General features: G+C 42.3%; 1 protein-coding gene across 2 annotated transcripts in view; it reads left to right on the forward strand.

Moving 5' to 3' along the window:
* Nucleotides 1–21,426, forward strand: part of LOC311101210 (protein phosphatase 1B-like) — a 43,877-nt gene that overhangs the window by 8,831 nt on the left and 13,620 nt on the right. For both annotated transcript variants that reach the window (XM_084142315.1, XM_084142316.1), the window contains exon 2: nt 10,028–10,522. In XM_084142315.1, the coding sequence (XP_083998441.1) occupies nt 10,040–10,522 (483 nt within the window). In that variant the 5' untranslated portion in view covers nt 10,028–10,039. The remainder of the gene's footprint in view (nt 1–10,027; nt 10,523–21,426) is intronic.

The raw sequence follows: 21,426 nt of genomic DNA on the forward strand, positions 1-21,426 counted from the left end.
ATGCCACCTTTCCAACAAGTCAGTTCATCAAATGTATGCCCTACTAGAGCTGCCCCGGTCAACTGTAAGTGCTGTGGAAACGTCTAGGATCAACAAAGGCTCAGCCGCGAAGTGGTAGGCCACACAAGCTCAAAGAACGGGACCGCCGAGTGCTGAAGCACAGCGCATAAAAATCTGCTGTCCTCGGTTGCAACACTCACTACCAAGTTCCAAACTGCTTCTGAAAGCAACGTCAGCACAAGAACTGCCTAAGAACACAAGCCTAAGATCACCATGTGCAATGCCAAGCGTTGGCTGGGGTGGTGTTTTGCTCGCCGCCATTGGACTGGAGCAGCGGAAACGCGTTCTCTGGAGTGACGAATCCCACTTCACCATCAGGCAGTCCGACGGACAAATCTGGGTTTGGCGGATGCCAGGAGAACGCAATCTGCCCCAATGCATAGTGCCAACTGTAAAGTTTGGTGGATGAGGAGTAATGGTCTGGGTCTGTTTTTCATGGTTCGGGCTAGGTCCCTTAGTTCCAGTGAAGGGAAATCTTAACACTACAGAATACAATGACATTCTAGACAATTCTGTGCTTCCAACTTTGTTGCAACAGTTTGGGGAAGGCCCTTTCCTGTTTCAGCATGACAATGCCCCTGTGCACAAAGCGAGGTCCATACAGAAATGATTTGTTGAGATCGGTGTGGAAGAACTTGACTGGCCTGCACAGAGCCCTGACCTCAACCACATTGAACAGCTTTGGGATGAATTGGAACGCCGACTGCGAGCCAGGCCTAATTGCCCAACATCAGTGCCTGACCTCCCTAATGCTCTTGTGGCTGAATGGACGCAAGTCCCTGCAGCAATGTTCCAACATTAAGTGGAAAGCCTTCCCAGAAGTGGAGGCTGTTATAGCAGCAAAGGGGGGACCAACTCCATATTAATGCCCATGATTTTGGAATGAGATGTTTGACGAGCAGGTGTCCACATACTTTTGGTCATATCGTGTATTTAGCACACGTTATCACAGGTGCAGCAAAATGCTTATGTTTCCAGCTCCAACAGTGCAGTATACCTATATTTTCCATTGATGAAGACATGACTGTGTCATGGTAAGGTATGCAAAATGGGTCAACTTTATCTCTTGAATGTTTGGCATTCAGGTCAAAAAATTAACTTTCTGAGCACTTCTACAAAGGGAAAATATGTATGGAAGGTTTTGATCAAATCAAAAGGGCTGCTGTCAAAAAGTGATTGAATTCAAATGGGTTTCAAGTTATGTCACATACAGAAGTACAGAGAAATGCCTTTCTTTCAAGCCTAATGGAAGACTCTAAATGGATCTGTGAACAGTTTGAAAAGTGACGTCTGTGTGTGACCACAGAGCTGTACTCTGCGCGCATTAGAGTTATGTAATCACTGGCCTCCACTTCCCTCTGCAGTGCCAGTGGTTCTTGACAACCATGTGTGGCTGAGGTAGATCTGAGTCCTGGTTTCGGCGTGTGGTTTTAAGTGGGATGACATCAGTTTCGAGGGTTGAGTGGTCGAGAGTCTGTGGTTTCATCCAAAAGCAGGGGTGTATGTGTCTCAATAACAGCTATGTCACTTTTGTGTGTGTGTGTGTGTGTGTAGCAGTCAGTCCATCCAAATGCCACAGGAGAGTAAAGGGGGTACTAAGAAGGAAGCTGGAGCTTTGTTTCCCTGTCGTTTCAGGCTGGGCAATGAAAATAGTTCCTCCTCTCTAACACACACACTGCTCCCATTTTATTTGAGAGAGAGTGTGGATGCGTGTGAGGTAGCTGAATGAAGCCTAGACTGCATGTTTGGTTGCTAGGCAACAGTAGTGAGTTATTTTTAGAGAGTTGTACTGCCTAACATGACAGATGCTCTGTACAAACACACACACTCACACACACACAGTGATATAGACCCAGTCGGTATTAGATAGAATGTCACAACCCTGCCCTCCTGTGGGGAAAACAACCTGTGCTTACCTAGGCTACCCCATTGGCTCACAGCAAAAACGTAACATTTTTCAAACGCTGTTTTCTTATCTGCTTGTTTTAGTCAATTACAAAACGACATTTAAGAAAAGTACAACCTGTCTAACGATGTACTTTTCAACATTGCCTGCTCACTAGCGTGCTCACTACTTAGAAAAACATACCAACCAGAACCGTAAGCTAGCCAAGACCAACAACACAAACGGACTATACAACTACAAGTAGTGAGTGGAGTTACAAATGGACTGTACTAAACAAGTTAAATGTCTTGCGTGTGATTTTAAATGTTTTTCACACACATAGCTACGTGTAGCCTACTTAGACACCGCATCGCCACATTTCACACTTTCCCACACCTAATAGCCTGAAGCCAAAGGCCTCTTCTCACAGGCTATATTTCCCTACGTGGGAGCATTGTGAACCGTAGGTCGGGATTTTGGACCTGGCTACATGTGCATTGAACAACACATCAGCTTTTTGGCATGTTTTGTTATTTCTGTATAACAAACAATGTACGGCGAAGTTGGCTCTTTAAATGGGGGTCAATAAGAAATAATGTTTGTTTTATCCAATTTGTGGACGTGGCTTTCAACTCTGAGTATAGGGAGGAAGGGGTAGCCTAGACTAGGGCTAGTAGAGGGATAGGGGGCTAGTAGAGGGCTAGAGGGAGAAATGGGGGCTAGTAGAGGTATGAATGGGGTGTCTTCCCCAGCTTGAGCCTGAAACCCAAACCACACACTATTAATAGACTGTGTTTTTACAGAGCATCATGGCTTGTGTGCTCCCCACTGTCTCTCACTTACACACACACACACACACACACTCTCATTCTTCAGAGGCCAGCTGGGGAGTCACTCCTTGTGCCTACCAACCTTTTTTGGGCACGTGCCTGTCGTGCCGAGTGTGTATTTGTGTTTGTGCGCGATTTAGGGCTGGTCGATATGGCCAAATTTAATATCCCGGTTTATTTTTGATATTTGTTATTTCTAAATAAGTTTTGTTGCACAATTTAAAGGTCAATAGACTGCATTTTCGAACAGTCAGCAATAATCTCATGAATTCAGGGCTTGTAAAATTATACCTAGGCTACATATAGGCCTTCCACAACCATAATACCCACTAGTAATTTAATCCAAATAGTTTAACCTGCTTTTTTGCAATTACTAATCTGGCTTTCAAGTCTCGATGAAAATGCATTTTTTGTTCAATTTTTTACCAAAACCATCCACTAATAATGACCAACTTCTTGTAGCAGGCATTATAGAAAATTAACATAGATCTCATGAACAATCTCAAGAACAAGCCCATGTGCTAGTAGAGTAGCCAACTAATCTTTATTTCAAGTCTAGCCAACTTGGATCTATTTGCTAGCAAACAAGGCAAAACAGTTGAACTGTTATGAGCACACCCTCCTGTCCGTCTCCAACTAAACTTTGAACAGCATGCTAGCCTGTCCACTTTGTTTAGATGTTGAAATCAATAAATGCGTATTTTTATGTTCATTGCAAATTTATAAAACACAGACGAGAAAGCTAGCACATAAGTCTATGGCTAAAATGCTGCTGGCCATACTTTGCACTGCACTGCCACGTTCGACAAACTGAGAATACATTTTCCAGAATCAATGTTCATTGATACTCCTGTTCTAGTAGGGTCTGCTCTGTGCTAATATTCTAATCTATTACAGTAAAATAATATCTCTATGTTTCGGTGTCCATATGATCGATTCTGTTGGACCAAATGCAAATAGCGAGTTGAAACGGCTTTTCAGAGAAGAAGAAGTGATATTTTATCTTTGTCAGTGGCAGGGGAAGTGGCTTGGTGTGTGAATGGGAAGGTGCACACAGCACAGCACAGGACGAGCGAATGAGATGAGTCAAAAAATACATAAATGCTCCATGAAAAACTCTTTTCCCCCCTTGCGATACAGGCATTTGGAATTTCACGCTGAAACATAAATTAGATTTTGATTAGATTTAATCAAATTCATTTGATACAGTGCCTTCAGAAAGTATTCATACCCCATCACTTATTACACATTTTGTGTTACAGCCTGAATTTAAAATGGATTAAATTGATTTTTTCTCTCACCCATCTATACACAATACCCCATAATGACAAAGTGAAAACATGTATTTACAAAATTTATTAAAAATGAAATACAGAAATATCTTAAGTATGCGCACCCCTGAGTCAATACTTTGTAGAAGCACCTTTGGCAGTGATTACAGCTGTGAGTCTTTCTGAGTAAGTCTGTAAGAGCTTTCAAATAAAATAAAATTGTATTTGTCACATGCGCCGAATCCACAGGTGTAGATCTTACCGTGAAATGCTTACTTACAAGCCCTTAACCAACAATGCAGTTTTAAGAAAAATAAGTGTTAACAAAAAAATTTAAATAACAAATAATTAAAGAGCAGCAGTAAAATAACAGTAGCGAGGCTATATATAGGGGGTACCGGTACAGAGTCAATGTGCGGGGGCACAGGTTAGTTGAGGTAATATGTACAGTACCAGTCAAAAGTTTGGGGACACCTACTCATTCCAGGGTTTTTATTTATTTGTACTATTTTCAACATTGTAGAATAATAGTGAAGACATCAAAACTATGACATTACACATATGGAATCATGTAGTAACCAAAAAAGTGTTAAACAACTCAAAATATATTTTATATTTGAGATTCTTCAAATAGCCACCCTTTGCCTTGACAGCTTTGCACACTCTTGGCATTCTCTCAACCAGCTTCATGAGGTAGTCACCTGGAATGCATTTCAATTAACAGGTGTGCCTTCTTAAAAGTTCATTTCTGGAATGTATTTCTTTTAATGCGTTTGAGCCAATCAGTTGTGTTGTTACAAGGTAGGGGGGTATACAGAAGATAGCCCTATTTGGTAAAAGACCAAGTCCATATTATGGCAAGAACAGCTCAAATAAGCAAAGCGAAACGACAGTCCATCATTACTTTAAGACATGAAGGTCAGTCAATACGGAAACTTTCAAGAACTTTTAAAGTTTCTTCAAGTGCTGTCGCAAAAACTATCAAGTGCTATGATGAAACTGGCTCTCGTGAGGACCGCCACAGGAATGGAAGACCCAGAGTTACCTCTGCTGCAGAGGATAAGTTCATTAGTTACCAGCCTCAGAAATGTTGCACCTCAAATAAATGCTTCACAGAGTTCAAGTAACAGACACATCTCAACATCAACTGTTCAGAGGGTACTGTGTGAATCAGGCCTTCATGGTCGAATTGCTGCAAAGAAACCACTACTCCAATAAGAAGAAGAGACCTGCTTGGGCCAAGAAACAAGCGCAATGGACATTAGACCAGTAGAAATCTGTCCTTTGGTCTGGAGTCCAATTTGGAGATTTTTGGTTCCAACCACTGTGTCTTTGTGAGATGCGGTGTAGGTGAACGGATGATCTCCGCATGTGTATTTCCCACCGTAAAGCATGAAGGAGGAGGTGTTATGGTGTGGCGTGCTTTTTGCTGGTGACACTGTCTGTGATTTATTTAGAATTCAAGGCACACTTAACAAGCATGGCTACCACAGCATTCTACAGTGATACGCCATCCCATCTGGTTTGGGCTTAGTGGGACTGTCATTTGTTTTTCAACAGGACAATGACCCAACACACCTCCAGGCTGTGTAAGGGCTATTTTACCAATAAGGAGAGTGATGGAGTGCTGCATCAGATGACCTGGCCTCCACCATCCCCCGACCTCAACCAAATTGAGATGGTTTGGGATGAGTCGGACCACAGAGTGATGGAAAAGCATCCAACAAGTGCTCAGCATATGTGGGAACTCCTTCAAGACTGTTGGAAAAGCATTCCAGGTGAAGCTGGTTGAATGCCAAGAGTGTGCAAAGCTGTCATCAAGGCAAAGGGTGGCTATTTGAAGAATCTCAAATATAAAATATCTTTTGATTTAAGTTTTTTGTTTACTACATGATTCCATATGTGTCATTTCATAGTTTTGATCTCTTCACTATTATTCCACAATGTAATGTTCGAATGGTAGTGTACATGTAGGTAGAGTTAAAGTGACTACGCGTAGATAATAAACAGAGTAGCAGCAGCATATAAGAGCTGTTCAGGAGTCATTGATACAATCCACACCTGGATTGTGCAACATTTGTCCATTTATTATTTTCAACATTTCTTCAAGCTCTGTCCAATTTGTTTGTTGATCATTGCTAGACAAACATTTTCCTCTAGGATTCTGTGCTTAGCTCTATTTCATAAATTTGTATCCAAACATCTCCCTAGTCCTTGCCCATGAGATGCATACCCATAACATGATGCAGCCACCATCATGCTTGAAAATGTGAAGAGTGGTAAACATAAAGCTTTGTATTCATGACACCAATGTGTCGGAGGAAACACTGTACAACTGGTGACCGTCAGCGTGCATGCACCCGGCCCGCCACAAGGAGTCGCTAGAGCGCGATGGGACAAGGACATCCCTGCCGGCCAAACCCTCCCCTAACCCGGACGACACTGGGCCAATTGTGCGCCGCCTCAAGGGTCTCCCGGTCGCGGCCGGCTGCATGGGATCGAACCCGTGTCTGTAGTGACGCCTCAAGCTCTGCGATGCAGTGCCTTAGACCGCTGTGCCACTCTGGAGGCCTGCTTACTTCGATTTTGACCCTGATTTAAGATAAGCATCATGACTATTGCGTAATCTGCCTTCTGCCTACTGCCATAATAATCAGTTTAATATCAAATTATTACTCTGCATGTAAACATTGGATCAACAACATTGACTTACTCAGTTTTCTCCTATCACAGCCATTCAACTCTGTAACTGTTTTTAAGTCACCATTGGCCTCATGGTGAAATCATGAATATTGAAAATATACTATTTTTGATTTGTCACATTTTTCAATATATTATTGAACATAATATACTCCATGGGCATATCAGAGTTCCAGAGTGGGATCTTTCTTTCTAGAGGACCCTTCTACGAATTGATTACATTTAGTCAAAATCCCCAAAAGTATGATAATTTTTTGTCCTGATTTCGTGAGGAATCACCCGGATACAAAAAGTAGTGCACATTTGATGAACCGCGAGGGCACAAAGAAACACAATTTAAATAGAAGACTGATGAGAAGCCCCAAAACAAACTTGTAATACAGGGCTCTAGACAAGGCTTGGGTGATATACTGGGGTATTTGGAAATAGCCACAGGATGATTTTTCAATACCGTCAAAATTATTTATTTGAAGGTAATCATACGTTTTAATAGTTGTAGCTACTTTTTAAAACTGCAATATGTAACTTTTTGGGCGACCTGACCAAATTCACATAGAAATGTGAGCTATAGATCTGTAATTCTCATTGAAAGCAAGTCTAAGAAGTGGTAGATCTGTTCTAAGTGCGCCATTTATCTGCTTCTCGTTCTTAATTGTCGTTTTTGCGTCTTTTACTTTCGGTTTTGTCTTTTTGGTTATTGAAAATATATTTTGCAGCGGTTTAGATGGTACAATGATTCATTCTCTACGCTATGCATTGCTTGTTTTGTCACAGAAACTGTAATTAGGTGAACTATTAGAATCTTAGCAACCAGGAAATGGTGGAGCGATTTCTGCATATTGCATCTTTAAGTAAATACCTGTAGTCAACTTGTGCAATACGTTCGGAGATAAAGCAGATTGCGTTCATTTCACATTATTTTACATTATGAATCTTACTGTAGTTCCCCAGAACAGTTGAGCCAGTCATGTGTTTGTTTGTGAATAGCAAGCTGGTGACTCCAGCTGTGTAAGTGGCTGAATTAATTAGTAGACGGGGCATCATATTAGAAAACGACCGATATTGATTTTTTTTTAGGGCCAATAGCGATTTTTGGGGGTCATGGAGGCCGATGGCCAATATTCAATATCATCACATTTTACAATTTTGATGACAACATGTCCCAGAGAGGGCCATGTATACATTAACGTATCAATTTTAAAATCAAACATTAAATATGACTTTGTTTTTACCAACATAACTACATAACGGTAATAATTGTGTTTGAATGGTTAATCTCTTGATAAACTGGGTAAATTAAAATGGCATAGGCCTACTCACAATACAGGTGAAGGCGTATTCAATAGGAGTGTGTGCATGCATTGAGTTATTGAGCTTGTTTTGGCTGATCAGTGGAGTGTATGGCGCTACAGATGAAGGCACTGTACCTATCCCGCCTCCCTCCTGCTGTGTACCAGAGTCCTAGCTAGCGAGCACAGTGTCCTTTTCTCCTGCTGCCGAACACCTGCCTTCGGCGTTGTTAACAGAACTGCGGAAAAACAGTGCCCGAAAGGCGGGGTCGTCCTAGCTAGCTAGCTACCTTTTGTCGTCTCCACCTCTTTTTCTGTCAGGTTTATTGGCAGTTGGCATCCAATGTTATGGTGCATTACCGCCACCTACTGTACTGGAGTGGCCCCGCCTCCCACCTGTGTACAGCAGTCCTAGCTTAATAATGGACCAATAGAAGTATAAAGAGGGGTTCCTGCAGGTGCAGGAATGTCCACATGCAGGAATGCTCCGAATTGCAGGCCACAATTGCACCCTTCTCAAGCAGAGCATGCAGGACCAATAGTGTGTGATTTCGGCCCGCAATTCGGGTAGTTCCTGCGTGTGGGTATTCCTGCTAGCACCCAGTGTTCGCTAATGCCTGCCGAACACCTGCCCTGGCCTTCGTTAATAGAACTGCGGGAAAACAGTGCACGGCGGGTGGGGGCAAAGTACACTGTCTACAGGTGTGCTAGGTAGCTAGCTATCTTGCCTCCCGCCTGCTGTGTACCGCCGGAGTCCTAGCACAGCGTGTACACATGCTGCTCCAGAGACAGTGCTCTTCTTCCTTCAGACAATCATGTGTCAAAACTTTGTTAATTTCCACGTCCCTTGTTCACATTCGCTTGTAATTGTCCAAACTCACCAAAAATTACATTCGGTAGCTACTACCTATACTTGTATAACTTTGAGCTGGTTTGCCTGTCTTTGCAATTAGTTTAATTTTGTTTGCGTTAGTTAGCGTATATTTCTAGCAGCCTCTGTAGAAATTTTGCTCATTTTGTTAGCATTCTGTTAATAGACGCCCAATGGACTTTTTCTGTGTTTTTAGCGCATTGTCTACTAAGAAGTAATACCGTAAATACTGTTATTGTTAGCGAGTTTGAACAGTTGTAGGGCCCTATAAAATCAGTTTTGTCTTTTGGTAAATTCAATTTTGCCTGTTTTATGTTTCCAGTTTTCTGAGTACAGGTTTTCACTCAGTTTTTTTAAAATAGAAAAACTACAGAAATGTGATGTTTTAAGTCCACAACAATGCGTAAAACATATCAGAAGACTACTCTTGAGGTCTGGGAACAATCAAACACATTTTTGGGGGAGTGTGTAGTTGCCCTTTAATTCAATTGTGCACCTTGCAGGAGAATGTTGTTTGGCTAGAGGTAATTTTGTACTGTACAATGTAGGCTACATGTAATGGCAGAATGCCCTGCAATTTTATACAAATTATCAGGATATCATTTTGCCAGGTAGGCCTACTTTGCAGTCGACATTTTAATTGGGAAGGTTTTTGGGAAAGCCATTCGAAATTGTTATTCAAATAGCGCATGATGACTGAATTGCGCATCGCAGAGATTCAACCAAGACTTCAAACTAAACTTTTTGAATAACTTGTCTTGCTGTTTGAATAAATAGTGATAATAATAATCAAAATGTGAACAAAAAACGAACATGACCAGCTAAAACAATTTCACTGGCACCCTAGCGACCACTAAAACATTTGGGTTCGCACTGCCAAGTCAAAGGGTTGCAAATGTGAGTGTTTGATCGCAGTTTTGAGCCTGTAATACTGCAGCTTGTGAATTGCATTGCATTGCATTGCCTACTGGTGGTTAAAAGAGAGGTGTCAGGACCTCCTAAAGGTAACATTGGCATATTGAAGTATGACTGCGTTGATAATGTAGCTTAATGTATGTTTTCTCTCCTGTATCCCTCTAACTCTCCCCCCCTCATATCTGTCCTCCCCCTCTCTCTGTCAGCTGTGTGTAGGTATGGGGGCGTTCCTGGACAAGCCTAAGACAGAGAAGCACACGGCCCATGGTGAGGGCAATGGGCTGCACTACGGCCTGAGCTCCATGCAGGGCTGGCGTGTGGAGATGGAGGATGCCCACACCGCCATGGTGGGCCTGCCCCACGGCCTCACCGACTGGTCCTTCTTCGCCGTCTACGACGGGCATGCCGGCTCCCGCGTCGCCAACTACTGCTCCGGCCACCTACTGGAGCACATCCTATCAGGGGGGGCGGAATTCACCCCGGGGACGGGCTCAGTGGAGGGCGTTAAGGATGGGATCCGCGCGGGCTTCCTGAAGATCGACGAATACATGCGCAGCTTCTCGGACCTGCGGCAGGGGCTGGACCGCAGCGGCTCCACGGCGGTGGGCGTGCTGCTAAGCCCCTCCCACCTCTACTTCATAAACTGTGGCGACTCCCGGGCTGTGCTGAGCCGAGATGGACGAGTGGGATTCTCTACACAGGTACAATATAATACACTAGATTAGGGATGCAAATTTCGGTCCATTTTGCTGCCGACTAAACGACCCCCATTAACCAGTTAAAAATCGGTTACATTTGTTCCAAACAGTAAAATGACGTGACCAACAGGAAAGGCTATGCATGCGTACAAGGAACGAACATCTTTCATTAAAGGCCCAGTGCCGTCAAAAACGTGTTTTATACACGGTGTACAAAACATTAGGAATACCCGTTCTTTCCATTACATAGACTGACCAGGTGAATCCAGTTGAAAGCTATGATCCCCTGTTAAATCGACTTAAATCAAAATATTTAAGTGCCTTTGAGCAGGGTATGGTAGTATGTGCCAGGCGCACCGGGTTGAGTGTGTCAAGAACTGCACCGCTGCTGGGTTTTTCATGCTTAACAGTTTCCCGTGTGTATCAAGAATGGTCCACCACCCAAAGGACATCCAGCCAACTTGACACAACTGTGGGAAGCATTGGAGTCAACATGGGCCAGCATCCCTGTGGAACGCTTTCGACATCTTTTATAGTCCATGCCCCAACGAATTGAGGCTGTTCTGAGGGCCAAAGGGTATACAACTCAATATTAGGAAGGTGTTCCTAATGTATTGTACACTCGGTGTATACAGTTGAAGTCAGAAGTTTACATACACTTAGGTTGGAGTCATTAAAACTCGTTTTTCAACCACTCCATACATTTCTAGTTTTGGCAAGTCGGTTAGGACATCTACTTTGTGCATGACACAAGTCATTTTTCCAACAATTGTTTACAGACAGATTATTTCACTTATAATTCACTGTATAATGCTGTGACCCATGCACAATTCCAATGGGTCAGAAGTTTACATAAACTAAGTTGACTGTGCCTTTAAACAGCTTGGAAAATTCCAGAAAATGATGTCATGGCTTTAGAAGCTTCTGATAGGCTAATTGACATAATTTGAGTCAATTGGAGGTGTACCTGTGGATGTATTTCCAGGCCTACCTTCAAACTCAGGAACTAGGAAAAGGGGGGGGGGGGGGCTTGCAAGCCGAAGAACACCATCCCAACCAAGGGTGGCAGCATCATGCTGTGGGGGTGCTTTGCTGCAGCAGGGCCTGGTGCACTTCACAAAATAGATGGCATCATGAGGAAGGAAAATTAGGTGGATATATTGAAGCAACATCTCAAGACATCAGTCAGGATGTTAAAGCTTGGTCGCAAATGGGTCTTCCAAATGGACAATGACCTCAAGCATACTACCAAAGTTGTGGCAAAATGGCTTGTGCGAGCAAGGAGGCCTACCAACCTGACTCAGTTACACGAGCACTGTCAGGAGGAATGGGCCAAAATTCACCCAACTTATTGTGGGAAGCTTTTGGAAGGCTACCCGAAACGTTTGACCCAAGTTCAACAATTTAAAGGCAATGCTACCAAATACTAATTGAGTGTATGTAAACTTCTGACCCACTGGGAATGTGATGAAAGAAATAAAAGCTGAAATAAATCATTCTATCTACTATGATTCTGACATTTCACATTCTTAAAATAAAGTGGTGATCCTAAATGACCTAAGACAGGGAATTTTTACTAGGATTAAATGTCGGGAATTGTGAAAAACTGAGTTTAAATGTATTTGGCTAAGGTTTATGTACACTTCCGACTTCAACTGTATATTTCCACACTGAGGTTGGAATAATACTGTGAAATTGTTAAAATGAAAATGAAAAAAAAAAAGAAAAAAAAAAAAATGATGATAATGCCTTTTGAGTGTAAGAGCAGTTTTAAAAGACCGCCTGAAATTTCATACTGTTTTGATGGGATGGAGTTTTGGCCTGCCTGGTGACATCACCAGCCAGTAAATTAGTTAATAGACCGATAAGAGTTCCAGACCTCTTTGCCAATAACAGCTCATTTTCAGTTTTCCCCTCCCCACTCAGACCACTCCCACACAGTCCTAGCTAAATTTTTGCTTGAGAAATTGCTCATGGCTAATAAGATTATTTTTTAGTTGTTGTCAATTTTAATTGAAAACAATCACAGTACGGTACTTAATTCGGGAGCTTGGGACTATAAGGTTCTATTTGTATTTTTGTCAAAATATAGTTATTGACAATGACAAAACCTTGTTCTGTTCAATCAGGGCATACCACTAACTTTTTGGTCCACCAGCCACTGTGGCAGGCAGATAAAAAAAATCTACCAGCCACTGAGATTTTTTACCAGCCAAAATAGTATTTTTCCCACTACAATTACACCAAAACACAAAAAAAAACTGATGAGCATGCATTGTAATGTCTCTAAAACAATAAATGTATTACTAGTAAAAAGTAATGTGGTATATTGTTTAATTAAATTTTTTGTGACCTGAGTCTTTTAACCAAAATATCACAGATGAGACAAACATTTTTACCTGCCCCTTTAAGTGTAGGAGGTTACCGTGGTAGCGCAACTTGTCATGTTTGTGCCTGTGGGATTGAGAAACTGACTAGTATCGGTGTTGCTTCTCTTCCCTAGCAATTGAAACGCAAACATAGAAAGACAACCCAGCGTGTGAAGCAAAAAAATGTATAGCCAAGAAACACAAGAAAAAAGCCTCACTTCAGTAGACTTTTTAGTTTCAAGTAAATTAAACCAACTTGTATGCCTGTGCACAGCACTTTTAAAAATGAATATTTCACCCAGCTCTTGACATGCACACAGCCCCCAGCCAGGCAGTGTTGCAGCGAGAGGTGGAATAGGCTATATAGGATTCGGAGTTCTTTGACTTTGTGCGATTTAATTTACCGGCTATGAAACTAAACGGCAGAAATAATTTGAAAAAGCTAATGCAACATTTATTTTACTATAAATGTGATCATACTTGACTACTTTTATTCAGAAATGTGAGTGAAATGCTCGCACTGTGGAGCCCTGACCACCCGCCAACGTGGCTGGTGAAATAGACATCTTACCTACCTGTCCCAGACCTGCTGTTTTCAACTCTAAATGATCGGCTATGAAAAGCCAACTGAGAGACCTGAGCCCTAGGACCATACGTCGGGACTACCGGCCGTGGTGACTCCTTGCTATCCCCAGTCCGCCTGGCCTTGCTGCTATTCCAGTTTAAACTGTTCTGCCTGCGGTTATGGAACCCCTACCTGTCCCAGACCTGCTGTTTTAAACTCTAATGATCGGCTATGAAAAGCCAACTGAGATTTATTCCTGATTATTATTTGACCATGCTTGTCACTTATGAACATTTTTGAACATCTTGGCATGGTTCTGTTATAATCTCCACCCGGCACAGCCAGAAGAGGACTGGCCACCCCTCATAGCCTGGTTCCTCTCTAGGTTTCTTCCTAGGTTTTGCCTTTCTAGGGAGTTTTTCCTAGCCACCGTGCTTCTACACCTGCATTACTAGCTGTTTGGGGTTTTAGGCTGGGTTTCTGTACAGCACTTCGAGATATTAGCTGATGTAAGAAGGGCTATATAAAATAAAATTGATTGATTGATTGATTGATGTGGCGGGTGTTAATTAAGTGATAATGCCCGAGAAGCTTGTGTTTGTTGGATATATTGGCACGGGTGTTGTTAGGCCTGAGACAAAGTCGAGGGCCGACAAACTGTGCCAATATATCCAACAAACACCGGTTTCGAGGGCATTATCGCTTTTATACAACGGGTTACCAACATATTCAAATAATGATTGACATATTTTCATTAAAAATGTTGTTTTGAGTAATTTATTCGTACTATTTCATCCTTCCACAAGATATAGTCCAGACACAAATCTAGGGTTGCTATGGACACGACCCAGTCGTTCGTTCTAAATGTTCCATTGCCATACTGGCTGGCAACGTTCTTATGCCTTGCTTGCTAGCTAGCCAACTACGGCTAATTTACAGTTACGTCAAAAAGTTCAGCCAGAATAACAGCCAGCAAAGTTTTGCATTTGTTTAAGCTGTTTTCTAGTGACATTTATTTGGATACATCCATAACAATCAGCTTATGATGCACGACTTTGCCTAGCAGAGAAAATGTGCTCTGTTGTCAGGACGCTGTTCAGACAAAAGAAAGGCAATCCATGACATTCATTTGAGCTGATTTTAATAAATGAAACCATACATTCTCTTTTGTTATCCACCACAGCTGACATCGCTATAGCTACTTATTGTATGTCACATTAATCTGTACATTCCCCTGGATGGTGCATTGGTTGAAATTTCTGTCAGAGTCTGTGCTACAACTTCTGCTGCCTTGCTTCAGCCTTTTGGGTGTTGGTGATGCAGTGTTCTATTTGTTTTCGGCCAGGATGTTGCTCTAGCGTTTTCTGTCTGTCAGTGAGGGACGCCGGTAGCTATGGAGCGAACCTTCGCACCGATGCCCACTCACTGACATCATCTCCCTCACTTCTAAACCAGCATTGACCAGTTTCTGGACTGTCGTGGTTCTGATGATTTGTGTGATTTCTCCAGTGATGCCACCGGGCATAGTCGGTTTCCTGGCTGCTCAAACATGAATCCCCTCTTGGACTCCCTGCCCCTCTCCCTTGGGTCCAGATGATTCTTTGTGGCCTTGTTATATGCGAGAGTGCCGTATCTGAGAGGGAGAATGCGTTGTAATAATATTGTTTTCCAGTAGCCTAATTACGAGAGCAACTTAGAAATAACACAAACAGGCTATGAACAACATACCTTAGACCGTTCTTGTCTGTTTTTACGAGAAATGAGTTGCGCTTTAGTTGTCTGTTCCCCTCTTTTCTTCTTTGACCCAGATGTAACTGGAGGTCGAACCACACTTTCTGGACCCCTTGGTGTACCGGGATTCAGAGCCTGGGAGTTTTGGAGCTGGGCCATGTCCTTATTGGTGATGGGAGGGTGGCTGTTTGTGATATATTTTCCTTGCCTTCTTAGCTGTTTGATGTTCCACAGAAATACATGATTCGAGGTGATAAATGCAGTGTCCTTCATAAGGCACCAGCTGCGACCGATGGGTGGGTCATTTAGAAACCGGTTGAGCCCACTCCGGAGTGCCAGGTAGCTACTTATGCTGTACTGCTCCCCCCCATTTCGTACATTTCCATAAAACTGTCGGAGAAGGATGTTAAACACTTCCTTAGTGACAGTTTTGAAGTCAACAACTTTTTTCTTCTCTGCTAGCCAGCCCTCAGCACCGCACAGCCCAGTTTGTATTCTTAACTGTGTTTTTTTCGTTGAGGCTTTTCTCTAGGTCATTCAATGCAGTATCCCCCAAATCTGCATGCCTGGGTATTATTGCCATCTCTTTTTCCCATTCATCTGTAGTCATGCCGCCGAAAAGATCAAAATAAATGTTCCACTCATCCTCGCAACAAAGTATCGATTTAGCCAGTCAACTGAAAACAACTATTATGTTGCTAAGACAACCAGCTCAATTTGCTGTCTGTCTCGTTCGGACACATTCACTTTATATAATAATAATAATAATAATATGCCATTTAGCAGACGCTTTTATCCAAAGCGACTTACAGTCATAATATATATACACTCCCAGTCAAAAGTTTGGACACCTACTCATTATGGGACGGTGGAGATCGCAATTCAATATTGAAAAGGTCAGAGAGACCGACAGCAAGGTTTATACAAATCTCTGCTGTTGAAAACCAAATGCTAGTCTAAAAGAAATGGAGATAATGTCTAGATGCTTTTTATAGTGGATCAAGTTTATACATTTCCTGGAAGGGTTGATGCGCAGTCAGATGGAACAGAGTAAATAGGAATTTTAACGTCATAGATTTAGCCGGTGGTAACTTGTGAAGTAGTCACCAGCTGGAATGCAGTTTTAATCAGCATTCAGGATTAGACCCACCTGTTGTATAAACAACCTATATAGTACTCTAAATATCCCAATTCATGTTAAATTCTAAAGAATACAAGATACAAATTGCTGACTTCATTCGAACAAATGGGGGTTCTAAACTGTAAAGCCAGTTATCTCAGGATAATCTTTTTGTAGATAGAACCTTATGGTCCCAAACTCTCATTATTATCCAGAAATGATTTTGAATATGAGGTTAAAACGGCTGCATTGGACCTTTTTTTATTATTTAAACATTTCTTGAAGCTCTGTCAAATTGGTTGTTGATCATTGCTAGACCATTTTCATTTCTTGCAATAGATTTACAAGCAGATTTAAGTCAACTGTAACTCGGCCACTCAGGAACATTCACTGTGTTCTTGGTAAACAACTCCAGTGTAGATTTGGTCTTGTGTTTTAGGTTATTATCGTGCAGAAAGGTGAATTAATCTCCCAGTGTCCAGTGGAAAGCAGACTGAACCAGGTTTTCCTCTAGGATTTTGCCAGTGCTTAGCTCCATTCCGTTTCTTTTTTATCCAGAAAAACTGCCCAGTCCTTAAAAATTACAAGCATACCCAAAACATGATGCAGCCACCACTATGCTTGAAAATATGGGGAGTTATACTCAGTAATGTGTTGTATTGGATTTGTGTTCTTTACAAAAATGTAATTGCTTTGCCACACTTTTTGCAGTAATACTTTAGTGCCTTGTTGCAAACAGGATGGATGTTTGGCATATTTTTATTCTGTACAGGCTTCCTTCTTTTCACTCTGTCAATTAGGTTAATATTGTGGAGTAACTACAATGTTGTTGGTCCATCCTCAGTCTTCTCCTATCACAGCCATTAAACTCAAACTATTTTAAAGTCACCAAATCCCTGAGCAGTTTCCTTCCTATCCGACAACTGAGTTAGGAAGGACACCTGTATCTTTGTAGTGACTGGGTGTATTGATACACCATCCAAAGTGTAATTAATAACTTCACCATGCTCAAAGGAATATTCAATGTCTGCTTTTAAAATATATATATATATTTTTTTTTAAATCTACCAATAGGTGCCCTTCGAGGCATTGGAAAACCTCCCTGGTCTTTGTGGTTTGAAATTCACTGCTCGACTGAGGGACCTTTACAGATAAATGTGTGTGTGTGGGGTACAGAGACGATGCAGTCATGTTAAACACTATTATTAACCCCCAAGACCGGTGCGTCAATCTAAGTTACATAACCAAAAAATCCCCATTTAAATCAGTTAGTTTAAGTTGTTTTTTTTTGCGTTGGGTGCATCTCAATCCGCGAGTGTCGCACTTCCGCATCTGCGGTGAAAGGTGGCAGAGCTAGAGCGGTGTTTGTCAGACCATGAGACATCTGAAAATCGGCCTTCTTACGAAAACGTTTGTAGCGTCCTACAAACCATTCAAAGAAAGGGGAGCCTCTCACGAGCACGTCAGTGTTCTCCGTTTTGCTCTTCGACCACCACAAGTGTCACGGGACTCATCTGAAAGTAACCGGTACCGGTTTAAAAAACAAATGGCGTATGAAGGTAGTTTTGTGCCTACCCAAAAAAAGGGGTTAAATGTGTAAAAAATATACAGTGGGGAGAACAAGTATTTGATACACTGCCGATTTTGCAGGTTTTCCTACTTACAAAGCATGTAGAGGTCTGTAATTTTTATCATAGGTACACTTCAACTGTGAGAGACGGAATCTAAAACAAAAATCCAGAAAATCACATTGTATGATTTTTAAGTAATTAATTTGCATTTTATTGCATGACATAAGTATTTGATCACCTACCAACCAGTAAGAATTCCGGCTCTCACAGACCTGTTAGTTTTTCTTTAAGAAGCCCTCCTGTTCTCCACTCATTACCTGTATTAACTGCACCTGTTTGAACTCGTTACCTGTATAAAAGACACCTGTCCACAAGACACCTGTCCACACACTCAATCAAACAGACTCCAACCTCTCCACAATGGCCAAGACCAGAGAGCTGTGTAAGGACATCAGGGATAAAATTGTAGACCTGCACAAGGCTGGGATGGGCTACAGGACAATAGGCAAGCAGCTTGGTGAGAAGGCAACAACTGTTGGCGCAATTATTAGAAAATGGAAGAAGTTCAAGATGACGGTCAATCACCCTCGGTCTGGGGCTCCATGCAAGATCTCACCTCGTGGGGCATCAATGATCATGAGGAAGGTGAGGGATCAGCCCAGAACTACACGGCAGGACCTGGTCAATGACCTGAAGAGAGCTGGGACCACAGTCTCAAAGAAAACCATTAGTAACACACTACGCCGTCATGGATTAAAATCCTGCAGCGCACGCAAGGTCCCCCTGCTCAAGCCAGCGCATGTCCAGGCCCGTCTGAAGTTTGCCAATGACCATCTGGATGATCCAGAGGAGGAATGGGAGAAGGTCATGTGGTCTGATGAGACAAAAATATAGCTTTTTGGTCTAAACTCCACTCGCCGTGTTTGGAGGAAGAAGGATGAGTACAACCCCAAGAACCATGAGTACAACCCCATGGTCTCCCGAGTGGCGTAGTGGTCTAAGGCCACTAGAGATCCTGGTTCGAATCCAGACTCTTTCGTAGCGGGCCGCGACCGGGAGACCCATGGGGATGGGGCCATGTATCGCGAGATCTTGGCCAACAACCTCCTTCCCTCAGTAAGAGAATTGAAGATGGGTCGTGGCTGGGTCTTCCAGCATGACAACGACCCGAAACACACAGCCAGGGTAACTAAGGAGTGGCTCCGTAAGAAGCATCTCAAGGTCCTGGAGTGGCCTAGCCAGTCTCCAGACCTGAACCCAATAGAAAATCTTTGGAGGGAGCTGAAAGTCCGAATTGCCCAGCAACAGCCCCGAAACCTGAAGGATCTGGAGAAGGTCTGTATGGAGGAGTGGGCCAAAATCCCTGCTGCAGTGTGTGCAAACCTGGTCAAGACCTACAGGAAACGTATGATCTCTATAATTGCAAACACAGGTTTCTGTACCAAATATTACATTCTGCTTTTCTGATGGATGAAATACTTATGTCATGCAATAAAATGCAAATTAATTACTTAAAAATCATACAATGTGATTTTCTGGATTTTTGTTTTAGATTCCGGCTCTCACAGTTGGAAGTGTACCTATGATAAAAATTACAGACCTCTACATGCTTTGTAAGTAGGAAAACCTGCAAAATCGGCAGTGTATCAAATACTTGTTCTCCCCACTGTATATGTATTTCCTGAGTCTTTAAAAAATATCTCCTAGATTTAGGACAGACAATCTTGTTTCCATGATACATTTTTTGACTGTCGTGTTTGCTATTTATGAATGTGTTATTCAATGCGTTTCTATGGCCGTTAGTATTTTATGAAATAATTGTTGTATATATTTTTTTAAGACCTAAAGGGGTCCTAAAATTCAAAATCATGTAGCAAAATGATCCATAGTGTGACCCCCCCCCCCCCCCTAGATTAGGTTACTTTGAAGCAATGTAAAACATACCTCATATAAGGTCAAATGTCCAGTTTTCCAAAAAATAAGTATAGTGCATTTGGAAAGTATTCAGACCCCTTGACTTTTTCCAAATGTTATTACATTAGAGCCTTATTCTAAAATGGATTTAAAAAATATACAGTGAGGGGGAAAAAAGTATTTGATCCCCTGCTGATTTTGTACGTTTGCCCACTGACAAAGAAATTATCAGTCTATAATCTTAATGGTAGGTTTATTTGAACAGTAAGAGATGGAATAACAACAAAACAATCCAGAAAAAAGCATGTCAAAAATGTTATAGATTGATTTGCATTTTAATGAGGGAAATAAGTATTTGACCCCCTCTCAATCAGAAAGATTTCTGGCTCCCAGGTGTCTTTTATACAGGTAACGAGCTGAGATTAGGAGCACTCCTAATCTCATCTTGTTACCTGTATAAAAGACACCTGTCCACAGAAGCAATCAATCAATCAGATTCCAAACTCTCCACCATGGCCAAGACCAAAGAGCTCTCCAAGGATGTCAGGGACAAGAGCCAAGCAGCTTGGTGAGAAGGTGACATTTGGTGACATTTGGTGACAGTTGGTGCGATTATTCGCAAATGGAAGAAACACAAAAGAACTGTCATTCTCCCTCGGCCTGGGGCTCCATGCAAGATCTCACCTCGTGGAGTTGCAATGATCATGAGAACGGTGAGGAATCAGCCCAGAACTACACGGGAGGATCTTGTCAATGATCTCAAGGCAGCTGGGACCATAGTCACCAAGAAAACAATTGGTAACACTCTACGCCGTGCAGGACTGAAATCTTGCAGCGCCCGCAAGGTCCCCCTGCTCAAGAAAGCACATATACAGTGCCATCTGAAGATTGCCAGTGAAAATCTGAATGATTCAGAGGAGAACTGGGTGAAAGTGTTGTGGTCAGATGAGACCAAAATCGAGCTCTTTGGCATCAACTCAACTCGCCGTGTTTGGAGGAGGAGGAATGCTGCCTATGACCCCAAGAACACCATCCCCACCGTCAAAAATGAAGGTGGAAACATTATGCTTTGGGGGTGTTTTTCTACTAAGGGGACAGGACAACTTCACCGCATCAAATGGACGATGGACGGGGCCATGTACCGTCAAATATTGGGTGAGAACCTCTTTCCCTCAGCCAGGGCATTGAAAATGGGTCGTGGATTGGTATTCCAGCATGACAATGACCCAAAACACACGGCCAAGGCAACAAAGTGGCTCAAGAAGAAGCACATCAAGGTCCTGGAGTGGCCTAGCCAGTCTCCAGACCTTAATCCCGTAGAAAATCTGTGGAGGGAGCTAAAGATTTGAGTTGCCAAACGTCAGCCTCGAAACCCTAATGACTTGGAGAAGATCTGCAAAGAGGAGTGGAACAAAATCCCTCCTGAGATGTGTGCAAACCTGGTGGCCAACTACAAGAAACGTCTGACCTCTGTGATTGCCAACAAGGGTTTTGCCACCAAGTACTAAGTCATGTTTTGCAGAGGTGTCAAATACTTATTTCCCTCATTAAAATGCAAATCAATTTATAACATTTTTGACATGCTTTTTTCTGGATTTTTGTTGTTGTTATTCTGTCTCTTGCTGTTCAAATAAACC

This window comes from Coregonus lavaretus (genome assembly GCF_964263955.1).
Source record: "Coregonus lavaretus genome assembly, chromosome: 25".
Lineage (NCBI taxonomy): Eukaryota > Metazoa > Chordata > Actinopteri > Salmoniformes > Salmonidae > Coregonus > Coregonus lavaretus.